General features: G+C 50.0%; 2 protein-coding genes across 36 annotated transcripts in view; one reads left to right on the top strand and one right to left on the bottom strand.

Moving 5' to 3' along the window:
* The window catches only part of DBF4 (DBF4-CDC7 kinase regulatory subunit), a 40,815-nt gene extending 37,491 nt beyond the window's left edge, over nt 1-3,324 (bottom strand). For 11 of the 28 annotated variants that reach the window (XR_010599135.1, XM_065586955.1, XM_065586948.1 and 8 more), the window contains exons 1-2: nt 3,138-3,278; nt 2,584-2,679 (exon numbers count right to left, since the gene is read on the bottom strand). Coding sequence is in view for 10 of the 28 variants with exons in the window: in XM_005282417.5 (XP_005282474.2) it covers nt 2,584-2,629 (46 nt within the window). In the remaining 18 variants the exon portion in view is untranslated. Of the gene's footprint in view, nt 1-2,579; nt 2,680-3,137 lie in introns of all 28 variants that reach the window. The other 17 variants (XR_010599137.1, XM_065586960.1, XM_065586958.1 and 14 more) reach the window with 10 other exon arrangements.
* The window catches only part of SLC25A40 (solute carrier family 25 member 40), a 68,745-nt gene continuing 57,850 nt past the window's right edge, over nt 3,307-14,201 (top strand). The window contains exons 1-2 of one of the 8 annotated variants that reach the window (XM_065586974.1): nt 3,307-3,447; nt 4,706-4,810. Coding sequence is in view for 4 of the 8 variants with exons in the window: in XM_065586969.1 (XP_065443041.1) it covers nt 5,312-5,337 (26 nt within the window). In the remaining 4 variants the exon portion in view is untranslated. Of the gene's footprint in view, nt 3,520-4,705; nt 5,338-14,201 lie in introns of all 8 variants that reach the window. The other 7 variants (XM_065586969.1, XM_065586970.1, XM_065586973.1 and 4 more) reach the window with 7 other exon arrangements.

The raw sequence follows: 14,201 nt of genomic DNA, 5'->3' as shown, positions 1-14,201 counted from the left end.
GAAAGATTTCCAGTGAATTCAGTGGATATTGTTACACCAAGTCCTTACAGTTCTGTTAAAATCCTCTTTTACAGTTGATTTTCCTTTTTTACCATTAGCAGTAGAATGTCCTCTTTTCTCTCCACCCAATTTGCCAAATATTACATTGTGTTTGTAATGATACATCACTAGAAAATTTACTGGTATCATCAAGGACGGACAATGTTCTGGGAACTGAAAGTACCTCTCTTTACTATTCCCTTAAAGTAGCAATACTATCTGCAAAACATATATTTAAAGGCAAACAAAATATCAAAAAAAAAAAAAAGATTAGTTTCTGCTCTGTCACTTGACTTCAGATTTGTTAAACAGGTAGAAGAACTCAATCCTACTCCCATTTAAATCATTGAGAACTGGATGGGTCCTAAATGAGGGCAGAATTTGGATCTAAACAACTAATAACCATTCAATAATTCCACTTTTCTAAACAGCAAAAGAACTTTAAGGTAATATCTCACTGAAGAAAAAATTTAGAGAAGTCATATTGCAATCATTCATGGAAGAACTATTTCCATGAAACTTCAGATTAAAATTTTGCAAACATACTATATTAAAAAAGCTAAGTACTTTTTTTAAATTAATAATGTCTTTTCTTCTGCTCTGTCAGTCATTTGTATTTAGATTGTAAAACCTTTGTGAAATGGATTTTCCCTTGTCATATGTACGTACACTGCCTAACACAATGGGATTCCATACTGGGTGGAGGCCTCTTGATGCTGCCATAATATGATTAAATAAAGTTACAATAGTATTATGGTAGCACCTACAGGAAACACTCATGTGCGGTATCCCAAACAATGGTGGGCGCAAATATTTACATAAGTTTAACTTTATGCACATGATTAGTCACATAAAACTAATACTGTGATAGAACCTTAACAGTAAATATTTTAGGCAACAAAAATAGCTCTTCCCCTTGAAGAGCATGCAATTTAACATATGCCTAAACAAACCACAATACGGTTCCAGCCTTTCAACTGGATATGTGCGCGTGGACCTCTCTGGAGCCCAGTAGATCCACCCAGACAAACATAATTGCAAGATTAAGCCCTTAAACATGTAAATTAATAGCTTTACTCAAGAGATTAGAGACACTGAATCCAATCCTGTGATTAGAATTTTCTTCATATGAACAGTGTCATGGATGTCACTAGATTAACTTGAGTTATGAGTACGGATTGCAAAAAAGATCAATCCATAAAACTTCACCTTTCTAGCATATTATATAATTTAAAATAAAAAACAGAGTCTCTCAAAAAGTGGGGGATTAGCTTTATCTTGTAACCACACAAAGGCCATGATCCTGTAAAATGATCTACACAAGTTGTCTCCCATTAGCGAAGGCAGACCTATGCACCCATGAGCCCCACTGACTGCAAAAGACCTCATCCTGGGTGAATCAACTTGCAAGACTGGGACCTTAAAGGGAAAATGAAAGGTAACTCCAATAATTTATATATCAATTATATTATCTAGGTTACTTTAATACCAGAAATTAACAAGACAAATACCAAAAGCCTCATTCCTGCAAGCTGCTCTGAGGATGGACCTGCTGCCAGGTCTAATGATGTCAATGGGGGAAGTGGCTCTCTGCCTGCGTGGAGCAGTTTATAGGGCCTAGGCCTAATTTACTCTTCCATGTATCTACTAATTACTTATTTTCAGCACTTCAGACTGCTTGTACAATCAACAGGCTAACCAGTTTCACTTATTTCTAGTCAGTTTCACTTTTTGTTCTCATGTATCAGCATAAAGCAGTATTGAGCTTTCAACATTACAGAGAAAGGTTTTAAAAACCTAACCATTTCAGCTTTCTTTTGAATTTTCAATTACTGGAAGATGGTGGTGTTTACAGATACAGCAGAGAGATTCCTTTATCCATTTTGCGTTTGAGTTTTTGTTAGTAACACTGCTTCAATGGGACTATCTTAACAAATAAAATTAAACATGTTTATGCATTTATAGGAAATGGTACATCAGGCTTCAGTCCTAGAACTAGTGCCATGCGCCTAGATCGGGGGTCGGCAACCTTTCAGAAGTGGTGTGCCGAGTCTTCATTTATTCACTCTGATTTAAGGTTTCGCGTGCCAGTAATACATTTTAACATTTTTAGAAGGTCTCTTTCTATAAGTCTATAATATATAACTAAACTATTGTTGTATGTAAAGTAAATAAGGTTTTTAAAATGTTTAAGAAGCTTCATTTAAAATTAAATTAAAATGCAGAGCCCTCTGGGCCAGTGGCCAGGACCCGGGCAGCGTGAGTGCCACTGAAAATCAGCACGCATGCCGTAGGTTGCCTACCCCTGGCCTACATCCTTGAGCCCACCAGGAGTCAAAATGCTGGATTGAGGCACCATCATAGGTAGTAATTAAATGTAGCCCCCTTGTTATTTGAAGGACTTAAGAAAAGCAGGTCCCAGTTAGCAATTTACCTAAATTAACTTGTTAAAAAAATCCATTACAGCAACTGAATGAGATTTACATCACTTTGAACTGCTTTCCATAACAGTTTAAGATCACATGGGGAAAGACCATCACCTACGTGTAACTTGTCCTTTGTTGCTAATCTTCATAGCACTTGGTTTCATTTTCCTGGTGAGTCACATTTTTCCGTCCACCTTCCTTCGAGGGTTATTACCTGCAGGAGAAATAGTTCAAGAGACAGATTAAACGCACAGGAGAAGGGCAGAGGCAGCCCATGCACTCTCCACCCCCAGTTACTGCTCTCTGGCTCCCACCCCCAACACACTGCTGCTTCCAGGTCCCAGTCACCCCCACCCCAGCCACCGCGCCTCTGCTCCTCCTGGCCCTCTCCCAACGGTCACCCCCGCCCTAGTCATCGCTCCCCTGCCCCTCTCCCAACGGTCACCCCCGCCTCAGCCATCGCTCCCCCAGGCCCTCTCCCAACGGTCACCCCCGCCCCAGTCATCGCTCCCCCAGGCCCTCTCCCAACGGTCACCCCTCCTCAGCCACCACTCCCCTGCCCCTCTCCCAGCGGTGACCCCCCTCCGCTCCCCTGCCCCTCTCCCAACGGTAACCCCCGCCTCAGCCACCGCTCCCGCTGCCCCTCTCCCCCGGCTGCTCCTGGTCGCTCACCCCGGGCTCTAAGGCCGAGCCCCGGCCCCCGTGACCGGGGCGCTCTCACCCCGCCGGTGGCTCTCTCGGTGCTTTCCCGCCTCACGAGTCCGACCTCAACAGGGGCCTACTAGCCTGGCCTCCTTCCTTCCCTGCGCGGCCCGCCGGCGGGCGGGGCTGACTAGCGCCGCCCCCTGAGGAGGCGGCACGACCGGCGCTGCCCGGCAGAGGGGGATGCCGGCGCAAGGCTAGTTTCGGTGCCGGAGCTGCCCTTCCCCCCAGCGCTGGGAGCAGAGTCACTCGGAGCGGGCTCCTGCCTCCCAACAGCCCGGTACGGGGCAGCGCGCGGGCGGCTGATGGCCTCCGTGGACGAGCTCTCCGGGTGGGAACGCTGCTGTAGGGGGTACAGGTCCCTAAGTGGGGAAGCGACATTGTCTGTCAGTGGCCGCAATCCTGAAGGGATGGTGCATGGGGAAGGAGCGGGGGCAGTCGGGGAGGGTGTGTGTGTGTGTGGGGGGGCTGTAGAGTCACTAGTGGGGGAGGGTGCGGGGGGGAAGAAGGAGTTAGGGCTGTCGTCACTAGTGGAGGATGGTGGGGGGGAAGGAATGGGGGCTGTAGTCACTAGTGGGGGAAGGAGTGGGGGGCAATAGTCAGTAGTGGGGAATACTGTTGGGGGAAGGAGTGTGGGTTGCAGTCACTAGTGTGGGGACATGGAGTCTGTGTGGGTAGAGGGGGAGGGGTGTGTGTGTAGTAGAGGCTGATGTTCCTAAAGGGGACTGTGTCTTGTGGGGTGGGGTGAAGGAGCTTTTCTATGGAGAGAGCAAATTCTCTTCAGCCTGGGGTGTGGGCAGAAATCTGTAGGAGGACATGATCTTGAGGAGGGGCTGATTATATCCTTCAGTTTCGAGGACTGAAGTTTCTGAGGCCTTATCTTTACTGGGGGTGAGGGGAGTGTGTTCTTAACTAGAGTTAGCTAATTCAAGGGAAAATCCCAGTGAACTTGAGTTAGCTCACCCAAGTTAAGAGCACACCTTTTTCCTGGTGAAAGCCTATGGGGGTATGAATGATACCAGTCTTTTGGGGGTGGTACATGGACTCTCTGGAGGTATATGAGCTTGTGAGAAGATCTGTTTAGACATAAAGACTCTGAACCATTAGAGGTTGGGTTTGTTTATACTAGAAAGTTTTGCTGCTTTAACTATATTGATATAAAAATGCATATACTTTTCAGGAAGCAAGGTAGGCAATATTGATATAATTGTGCCCAGACTAGGGCTTATACTGGTAACTACATCGGACAAGGCAAAAAAAAAAAAAACCTGTATGAGACTGTAAGAGCCTACAGTGCTGGGACCTGGGACCATAGGGATTCTGTGCTGCTGTATGGCTAGTCCAGGCTTAGGCTGGGTTCCTACAGGAGGACTCTGTGAGGCTGAGCTTGACAGGAAGCACTGCCCAGTAGGACTTGAGTGGTAGCCCTTCGGAGCCCACTGATTGGCTGATACTTGTACTTAACCCAGGAAGCTAAGAGGGGAGGGCATCTGAGCAACAATGCGGACTGACTGCCTCTCTCCCTCTATCCACTTTAGACTCTGCTTGCACTAGACCCTAGACTCCAGCTTCTGACCCTGGTCTGTCCTTGTCTTTGCTCTTCGATTGCTGTTTGTAACCTGGCGTCTGACCTTCATCTCCTGGTAATCTTCCCCTGCCTACATCCTGACTCTTAGTTTGTCCTCTGGCCTGTCTTGGACTCTGACCTCCTGCTACTTGACTTGGCCCGACTCCTGCTCCGACCACTACATCTGACCACCGTTGTCCAGTCATGACACAAACATAGTTTTTGGGATTTAACTTTTCTAGTTTAGGTGAGGCCTAAGCAGAAAGATTGCTGAGACACCATCAGTGAAAATGCTATAAAAAAGGTTATATAAAATTTGATTACTTAAGCGTTCCCATCTAGTCCTGATGTATATGATTTTATGGCATCCCACGCCCCATTTTTATTATCTTATTATGCTCAAACCTTTTCCTGTCCTTCACCATTGTGCATGCCTGCTGGCTTGTTGTGGGTTTTTTTTGTTTTAAGAGTTGCTTTTGATTAGTAGACTCCTTGCATTGACAAAACCTTCAAAGAAAACAATATTAGAATATTTATTTTTGAATAAGGAAAACAAAGAAGAGGATCAACTTTGCAGATGCAAGAAAATAATTGCCAACAATGGTAAATCTACTGCCGTTTTGCAGTTTTCAGTTATAGCTTTCTACGCAATTATATTTCATGAAGTGATAAGAATTCTGTTGAAACTTGAAATATATCATGTAATTAATGAATTGGACCAGAGGTTTGTTAGAATGCTCCATCAGTTCAGATGTATTTTTTCCTAACGAATCCTGCTTTACTGCAACACAGTTGAAAATTTTTTTAAAAAATCAGAAACTGGGTATCTATAAGGTAACCCCCTGCTTGCTCAAACTGGCGCTATGTCCCCCTCTACTGGTGGCTAGGCACCCGAGAGAATGATGAGTCTGCTATAGCCTTGGCTAACAGATACTCCTGAGGGCATTCTGCACCAAAAAATTAAAAATTCTGAGTACAATATTTTAAAATTCTGCAAGTTTTATTTGTCAATAAATAAATGCAGAGGCTCCAGCATGGCAGTGCATGAAAGTGGGAGATCACCCTGCAGCCTCCCCATCCCAGGGACACGAACTCAGTGATGACGCTGCACCCAACCCTGATGCAGCACAAGGCCTGGGCCTGCCCCAGAAATGCCCTGGGGCCCTGCCCCTCTGCGCCAGGTGCACCAGGTGTGGGGCAGGCAGGCTGGCTCAATCAGGCAGGAGCCAAGTGTGGAGGAGCTCAGTGTTGGGGGATCCAGGTATGGGGTCAGAGGATTCTGTGTGGGACAATCTGGGTGCAGGCAGCTCAGTGGGTTGTGTAGGTGTTGGGGGATCTGGATGCAGAGAGGCTCGTTGGGGGGGGGGGGGCGGGGTTCCAGGTACAGGGGCAATGGGATTCTGGAGGGGCTTCCAGGTGAAAGTGGTTGGGGCTCAGTGGAGGAGTCTGGGTGTGGAGTCTCAGCAGGGGGGTCTGGGTGCTGCGGGAGTGGGGGTTGGTGGGGTGGGGGTCTGGGTGCAGCTAATTGGGGGTCTGGATGTGAGGGCTCAGGGTGGTGCAGGGGTGTGGTGCTCATCAGAGTGGGGGTTTGAGTGCAGGGAGCTCAGTGCGGGGTGGTCTGGGTGCAGGGGTGGGGGTCCACAGTCAGTGGGTTGGAGTGCAGAGGGCTCCAGATGCAGGGGTTGAGGTTCAATGGGGTGGGGTTTGGGTATGAAGGGCTAGGGGGATTCTGGGTGTACGGGGTGTGGCTTGTCGGGGGTGTCTGGGTATGGGAGGTCCGGATGCACGGGATTGTGTGGATGGGGGAGCAGTTCCCCAAACAGTGACCCCTTCTCTTGCCCCCCCCCCCCGCCGCAACTGAGGAGCGATGTGGGCAGGAAGCAGGGGAAGATGCTGAGCTTCCTGCAGCTAGGGGAGCTTTCTGGGGGTGGGTCTGACACAGCCCCAGCCACTCCTTGAAGGGGAAGAGGAAGTCCAGTCCTCTCCTGCCTCCAGCCCAGCCAGGATTAGCATCTGATCTCAGCTCAGGGTAGAAGCCACTGGCTGGGGTGTGCCTAACCCTGTGGTGATTTACCTCTCCACCGGCTGCTCCAGGTGCCTGAAACAATTTACCTGTGCAGCTAGGGAGTGGTGTGTGACTGCTCTTGCATCTTCCCTTTAGTTCCCTGTTAGAAAGTCATTTTTCTGCGGGGAAGCAAATAAATATGTGGGGAACATGAATTTTGCATGTGTGCAGTGGCGCAGAACTTCCCCAGGAGTATACAGAGATGTCTTTTAGCTCATACAGTAGAAGTTCATGTGTTTAGTTCCAGAGGGTCTCAGGTTTGATCCCCAATGCCCATGTGTGGGTTGGCGTTACGGTAACAAATCTGTGTTTGTGATATTTACAGGATTGTAATGGAGCTGAACTACAGGCTTATTAAAAGAAAACAATTTAAAGTAGTTATTACATCATAACATCCACTTCTCCATTACATGGCCCTTCTCAGTATTTAAAATTTATTATTCTCAAGTAGTAACTTATTTAAAATGCCTTTTAAAGCCTCTTTGCTGTTCATCTTGAATAAAAAAGCACTAAAATTAGGGACGAATGTGGAGCTGAAACCTATCTTTAATATAGGTGTGATGCACAGGACTTCCGCTACGAGACTGATCTTCATTTACTGTTCCTTTGTGTGTGAGACTGGTCAGAGTTTAAAATAAAAAGTTAACTGATATTTATGTTGTTATAGTAACCCTTCTGCCAGGTACCAATGGCAGCAACAAGGACAACGTTCAATAAAACTATGGTTTGAGCCACCACCCACATCTGTACTCCTACCTCTGGCTCTGGGAAAGAAAAATAAAACCTCCCTGGTCACTTTTGCAGGTGGGATTTCCCCACTCAGAACCCTGGAGAAACATGGAGCCACAAGTATCTTTTTATTTAGGGAAAAACAATAAAAACAAACATGAAAACCATATTCATATTAACATACTAGAAAATGAACAGCCCAAAATCAGTGCACCAGGAGTCTGATCAACCATACAGTTCCAAATTGTAACTGTCTGGCTCCTTGACCCAGAACTCTTAGTGTCAATACAAATCACACTCACCCCAAACCCCACTTACAGGTCCAATTAGACTCAGTGGAAGCTGAGAAGTTGCTCGGCTCTGCCTGATTGCACCGGTCCAGAGAGAACTACTTCTCCACATCCCACTCTGAGGCGTAGCTACCTGATCCAATTCTGTGATATTACCTTTGTTTCTGTTGGTGTTGAGAGCCGTTGCCATCTGTACAGTCAGCTCTGCATGACTACAGCCATTGGTCCAGTCCTGCAATTTTACTCCACACAGGGCAAAGAATCTTCAGATGGAAAACCAAGACAAGACCCTTGCAACTGAGCTCTTAGTCTTTAGGATAAAGCCCTTTCCCCCTTGCTTTGTGTTGGACTTGAGTTTTGTTACCAAACTAAAGTCCCTATGTAATCAGGGTCAGTGGTTCTCAACCTTTCCAGACTACTGTACCCCTTGCAGGAGGCTGATTCGTCTTGCGTATCTCAAGTTTCACCTCACTTAAAAGCTACTTGCTTACAAATTCAGATCTAAAAATACAAAAGTGTCACTGCACACTGTTACTGAAAAATTGCTTACTTTCTCATTTTTACGTCTAATTATATAATAAATTGCGACCCCCCCCCCCCAGATTGAGAAACACTGATAGTATATAGAACAGTATAAATAAGCCATTGTATGAAATTTTAGTTTGTACTGACTTCGCTAGTGCTTTTCATGTAGCCTGTTGTAAAACTAGGCAAATGTCTAGATGAGTTAACGAACTCACTGGAAAGACTTGTGTACCCCTGGTTGAGAACCACTGCTCAGGGTGATCTATTCACTCCAGGGTATACCCTGCACAATTCCTATGTCCTTTCATGAGTACAGTAGTAATAATCTATTATTATTTATACTTTGAAAACAAATTCCAACTAAAGCAGCAAAACTCAGAAGATGGAATTATAGATAATCAATACTGTTTTTGTAAATGAAGCTAGTCATAGGTGGCTTTTCCCTTTCTTCCCTATAGAGCAGGGGTAGGCAACCTATGGCATGCATGCCAAAGGCAGCACGCGAGCTGATTTTCAGTGGCACTCACACTGCCCGGGTCCTGGCCACCAGTCCGGGGGGCTCTGCATTTTAATTTAATTTTAAATGAAGCTTTTTAAACATTTTAAAAACCTTATTTACTTTACATACAACAATAGTTTAGTTATATATTATAGACTTATAGAAAGAGACCTTTTAAAAACGTTAAAATGTATTACTGGCATGCAAAACCTTAAATCAGAGTGAATAAATGAAGACTCAGCACACCACTTCTGAAAGGTTGCCAACCCCTGCTATAGAGGGAGAAGAGAGTTCAAGCCCTCTGTCTTCTGGCCCTGGGACTTACAATATGAATGCAAGAGAAAACAATACAAATTCAATATTAAAAATAGTCACTGTGTCATGGTTGACGCCAACTTTGATGGGCTGACGTCTTATCTGCAGTTTCCGCCCACTGCCCAGGATCCATCCTATGTTCCCTCCCCAGTTGTAGTACACAATCTGCTGATGAGGCTCTCCAACACTTCTCCAGCTTAACATGCTAGCACAATGTGTTTCTTAATATACTGGAGTTGCAAGTGATTTCCTTATGGAGGTGCAGTGATTGTGAATAGTTAATGTGATGTTTGGGTGTGAAGGCATTTCTTTGCTTTTAAGAATGTCTGGTTGGTTTTGTATGCAAACAACCTTAACTTTTAACCAAATTTTTTTTTGTGAAAATGTAAGTTCTTCTTCGAGTGCTTGCTCATATCCATTCCATTAGGTGTGTGCGCGCCGCGTGCACGATCGTCGGAAGATTTTTACCCTAGCAACACCGGCGGGTCGGCTGTGGAGCCCCCTAGAGTGGCGCCTTCATGGCGCTGAATATATACCCCAGCCGACCCGGCGCCCCCTCAGTTCCTTCTTACCGCCCCTGACGGTCGTTGGAACTGTGGAGCGCTGCTTAGCTGTTCTCCACTCTCCCTAGCTTCGTTAGTCATTCGCAGTTATAGTTATAGTTGTAGTTCTAGTGTTTATAGTTAAATAGTTTTAAAGTTGTTCTAGTTGTTATTGTAGTTCAGGGGATTAAGGGGGTCGTCTCCCCCTTTCTCCCCCGGCCGCGGGGCCGGGCTCATGCCCAACGCTCCCGGCTTCAAGCAGTGCGCCTCCTGCGCTAAGCCTATGCCCACGAGCGACCCGCACGACTCCTGTTTGAAGTGCCTGGGAGAGTCCCACCAAACAGATAAATGCAAGATCTGTAAGGCCTTCAAACCAAGGACCAAGAAGGAGCGGGACTTTCGGCTCAGGCAACTCCTGATGGAGGCGGCACTTAGCCCGGACACTCCTTCTACGGGCCAGGCTCCGGCGCCTAGCACCTCGGTGCGCAGTGCCCCGGCGGCACCGGCTATGACGACCACGCGAGTGGCGTCAGACAAGCCTCCCCGGCACCGGACCTCGTCGGCACCGCAAGCACAGCAAGTGCCTCGGCGCCGGTCATTATCCCCAGGGCATAAAAAAGCCCATAAGACGGGGACGTCCGTGCCGAAGACGCCGGCTCCCCCAGTGCCGGGGGTAGAGCCGCGTCCGCCGGTGGAGCAACGAAAACAGGTGCCTCCAGCACCGTCGACTCCGGCGCCGAGGCCGTTGAGTCTGGTGCAAATAGCGTCTCCACCGAGGCCGGCGGTGATACAGTGTCTCCCGTCGACGCCAGAGACCTTCGCGGCGGCGAGAGACTTAATAGCTCTCACGGAGCCGGCACCGCCTCAACAACCGGCACCGACTGCACCGTTGACTCGCCCGGTCCAGTCGAGAGGGAAACCTGCCTTGATGCGCCCTCCATCACAAGGGCTGGAACCTCGGCACCGATCCAGGTCCCGAAGCAGGTCCCCACGCCGCTCGCAGTCCCGGCACCGAATATCGTCTCGGCACCGGTCGTACTCGCGGCCAAGATCTTCTTCGCGGCGCCGCTCTACGTCTCGGCACCGATATGATCGTCGGCACCGTTCGACATCCAGACGTAGTTCTCGGCACCGCTACGGTCGACGCTCGACGTCGAGGGGCCGCTCCCGGCACCGGGCATACTCCAGGTCCTCGTCGAGGTCCAGATCCGACTCCCGGCACCGACGAGGTCATCGGCACCGGTCGCGGTCCCGGCACCGATCGCCGGCACCGCACAGAGATAGATCATCTCCGGACCGGCACCGTGCGGCACCGCAGCCCACGGGGATCGTCTCGACGCTCTCGGCACCGCCATGGCCGTCAAGATCGGTGTCTCGCTCCTCGGAGGACCTGTCGAGATCGGCATACCCCCCTCAAGGGCAAGCCGAGGAACGAAACTTGGGCCATTGGCAGGAGATGGCAGAGGACCACTCTCATGGACCATCTCACTGGTCGTTTTGGACCCCGTGGGCGTACCACCAGGAGCAAGGGGCTCCAATACCATCGACCTCTCGCTCGGGTCACTCGGTCAGAAGGGCCCCAGAATCCACCATCTCTCGGCCCCCGCCAGGAGGCATGGAGGCTTCCGTGTCCACGCCACCTGACACCATGGACCCAAGTGCAGGTGATGCCCCGGCCCAAGAGCAGGGGGATCAGGACCCCCCCCTTGGATCCAGTGCCACCGGAGGCATCCTCTTCCTCCTCTCCGGATGAGGCAGTGGCGGGCACTTCATGTACGGGTCCCCCTCCGATAGATCTTCGGGCTCACCAGGATCTCCTGCGTAGGATGGCCCGTAATATGGACCTGCAGGCGGAGGAGATAGTGGAGGTGCACGACCCGATCGTGAATATCCTTGGAGCAGATGCCCCATCGAGGGTGGCGTTACCTCTGATCCGCACGATCCAAACGAATGCGGATACGATATGGCAAACTCCTGCCTCCATTCCACCCACAGCGAGAGGGGTGGAAAGAAAATACTTTGTCCCGTCTAAGGACTATGGGTACTTGTATACCCACCCCCAACCGTGTTCACTGGTGGTGGAATCAGTGAATGCACGAGAGCGCCACGGCCAGCAGGCTGCAGCGCCTAAATCAAAAGAGGCTAAGCGGCTCGATCTGTTTGGCCGTAAGGTTTACTCAGCCGGAGGGCTACAACTTAGAGCGGCGAACCAACAGGCGCTACTGAGCCGCTACAATTTCAACTCCTGGAACTCTATGGGGAAGTTTAAGGAGTTGATTCCCCAAGAGTCCAGGGAAGAGTTTGGAGCCATGGTAGAGGAGGGCAAGAAGGTGGCTCGGACCTCCTTGCAGGCCTCCTTGGACATTGCAGACTCAGCGGCGAGGACCCTGGCTTCGGGTATCGCTATGCGCAGGATCTCCTGGCTTCAGGTTTCGGGTTTGCCTCCGGAGCTGCAGCAAACCCTACAAGATCTGCCTTTTGAGGGTCATGGATTGTTCTCAGATAAGACGGACTCTCGCCTGCAGAGCCTCAAGGACTCGAGAACAATCATGCGCTCCCTGGGGATGCATGTTGTGGGCCCCCAGCGCAGGCCATTTAGGCCGCAGCCTCAGCGCTTCTACCCCCCCCCCGCCTCGTCAGAGACAGGACTCGGCCCGGAGGCGAGGGCGAGGTGGTAGAAGAAGGTGGACCGGCCCTCAACCCGGCCAGAACCAGGGGCCACCTAGACCACCTTCAGGCCCCAGGCAGAACTTTTGAAGGTGCGGTCGAGGACGGCGCCCCAGTCATCCCCCAGGATCCAGCCCCCTCCTTTCGGGATCGCCTCTCCCACTTCCACCGTGCTTGGTCCCTTATAACTTCGGACCGTTGGGTCCTCCGCACGGTGGAGAGGGGATACGCTATCCAGTTTTCTTCATTTCCCCCCTCCTCCCCCCCTTCCCCGTCCCTCTTCAGGGACCCTTCTCACGAGCAACTTCTTATACAGGAAGTTTCTACGCTCCTCGCTATGGGGGCCATAGAGGAGGTTCCAGTGGAATTAAGGGGCAGGGGATTCTATTCCCGTTACTTCCTCATTCCCAAGTCCAAAGGAGGTCTGCGACCCATCTTGGACTTGCGCGGACTCAACAAATTCATAGTAAAGTTGAAGTTCCGCATGGTCTCTCTGGGGGCCATTATCCCTTCCCTCGATCCTGGAGACTGGTTCGCCGCCCTCGACATGAAAGACGCATACTTTCACATTGCTATTTACACGCCTCACAGACGCTTCCTGCGATTCGTGGTAAACAGGGTGCACTACCAATTTGCAGTCCTTCCCTTCGGCCTATCCTCGGCCCCACGGGTGTTCACGAAATGTATGGCTGTCGTGGCAGCGTACCTTCGTCGGCAAGGGATACAGGTGTTCCCGTACCTAGACGACTGGCTGGTACGCGGTCGCACCAAAGAACAAGTTCGCGATCACGTCCACATAATAGTGCACACATTCAACAGGTTGGGTATCCTACTCAACAAGGACAAATCCACTCTAGAACCTACCCAGAGAATAGAATTCATCGGTGCGGTTCTAGACTCCAGACGTGCACAAGCCATCCTGCCAGACAACCGCTTTGGCACCATCACGAGCCTCATTCAAGGACTCAAGGCCTTCCCAACTACCACGGTGAGGTCGTGCCTTACCCTGCTGGGTCACATGGCTTCCTGCACGTACGTAACCAGGCATGCCAGACTTCGGCTTCGCCCACTACAGACCTGGGTGTCAACAATATACCGCCCACATCGGGACAGCCTGAATATGGTGGTCACAATCCCGAATTCGGTCCTGACCTCCCTCACATGGTGGCTAGATCACAATGTGGTTTGCGAAGGGATGCCGTTTCACGCCCCGCAACCCTCTCTGCACCTGGTCACAGACGCTTCATCCCTGGGTTGGGGCGCCCATCTCAACGAACACCATACCCAGGGCCTGTGGACTGCACCCCAGCTAGCCCTACACATCAATGTTCGGGAACTGATGGCGGTGCGCCTGGCGTGTCAGGCATTTCTCAACCTCCTACGTGGTCGCTGTGTGTTAGTTCTCATCGACAACACCACGGCCATGTTCTACATCAACAAGCAAGGAGGGGCACGCTCGTCAATTCTATGCCAAGAGGCCATTCGCCTGTGGGACTTCTGCATCGCCCACTCAATCCATCTCACGGCATCGTTCCTCCCTGGAGTCCAGAACACTCTAGCGGATCGACTCAGCAGGTCCTTCCAGACGCACGAGTGGTCTATCCGTCCGGACATCATACATTCCATCTTCCAGAGGTGGGGGTTTCCCCAGATAGACCTGTTTGCATCCCGAGACAACAGGAAGTGCCACCTGTTCTGCTCCCTGCAAGGTCGAGCTCCGGGCTCCCTCTCGGATGCGTTTCTCCTTCCCTGGAAAGACCACCTGTTTTACGCCTTCCCTCCGTTTCCTCTGGTCCACAAGGTACTGCTCAAATTGCGCAGAGACCAGGCACAGG

Source organism: Chrysemys picta, chromosome 2 (assembly GCF_011386835.1).
Source record: "Chrysemys picta bellii isolate R12L10 chromosome 2, ASM1138683v2, whole genome shotgun sequence".
NCBI lineage: Eukaryota > Metazoa > Chordata > Testudines > Emydidae > Chrysemys > Chrysemys picta.
The sequence above is the reverse complement of the archived record's forward strand: the minus strand, read 5'-3'. Positions and strand labels throughout refer to the sequence as shown.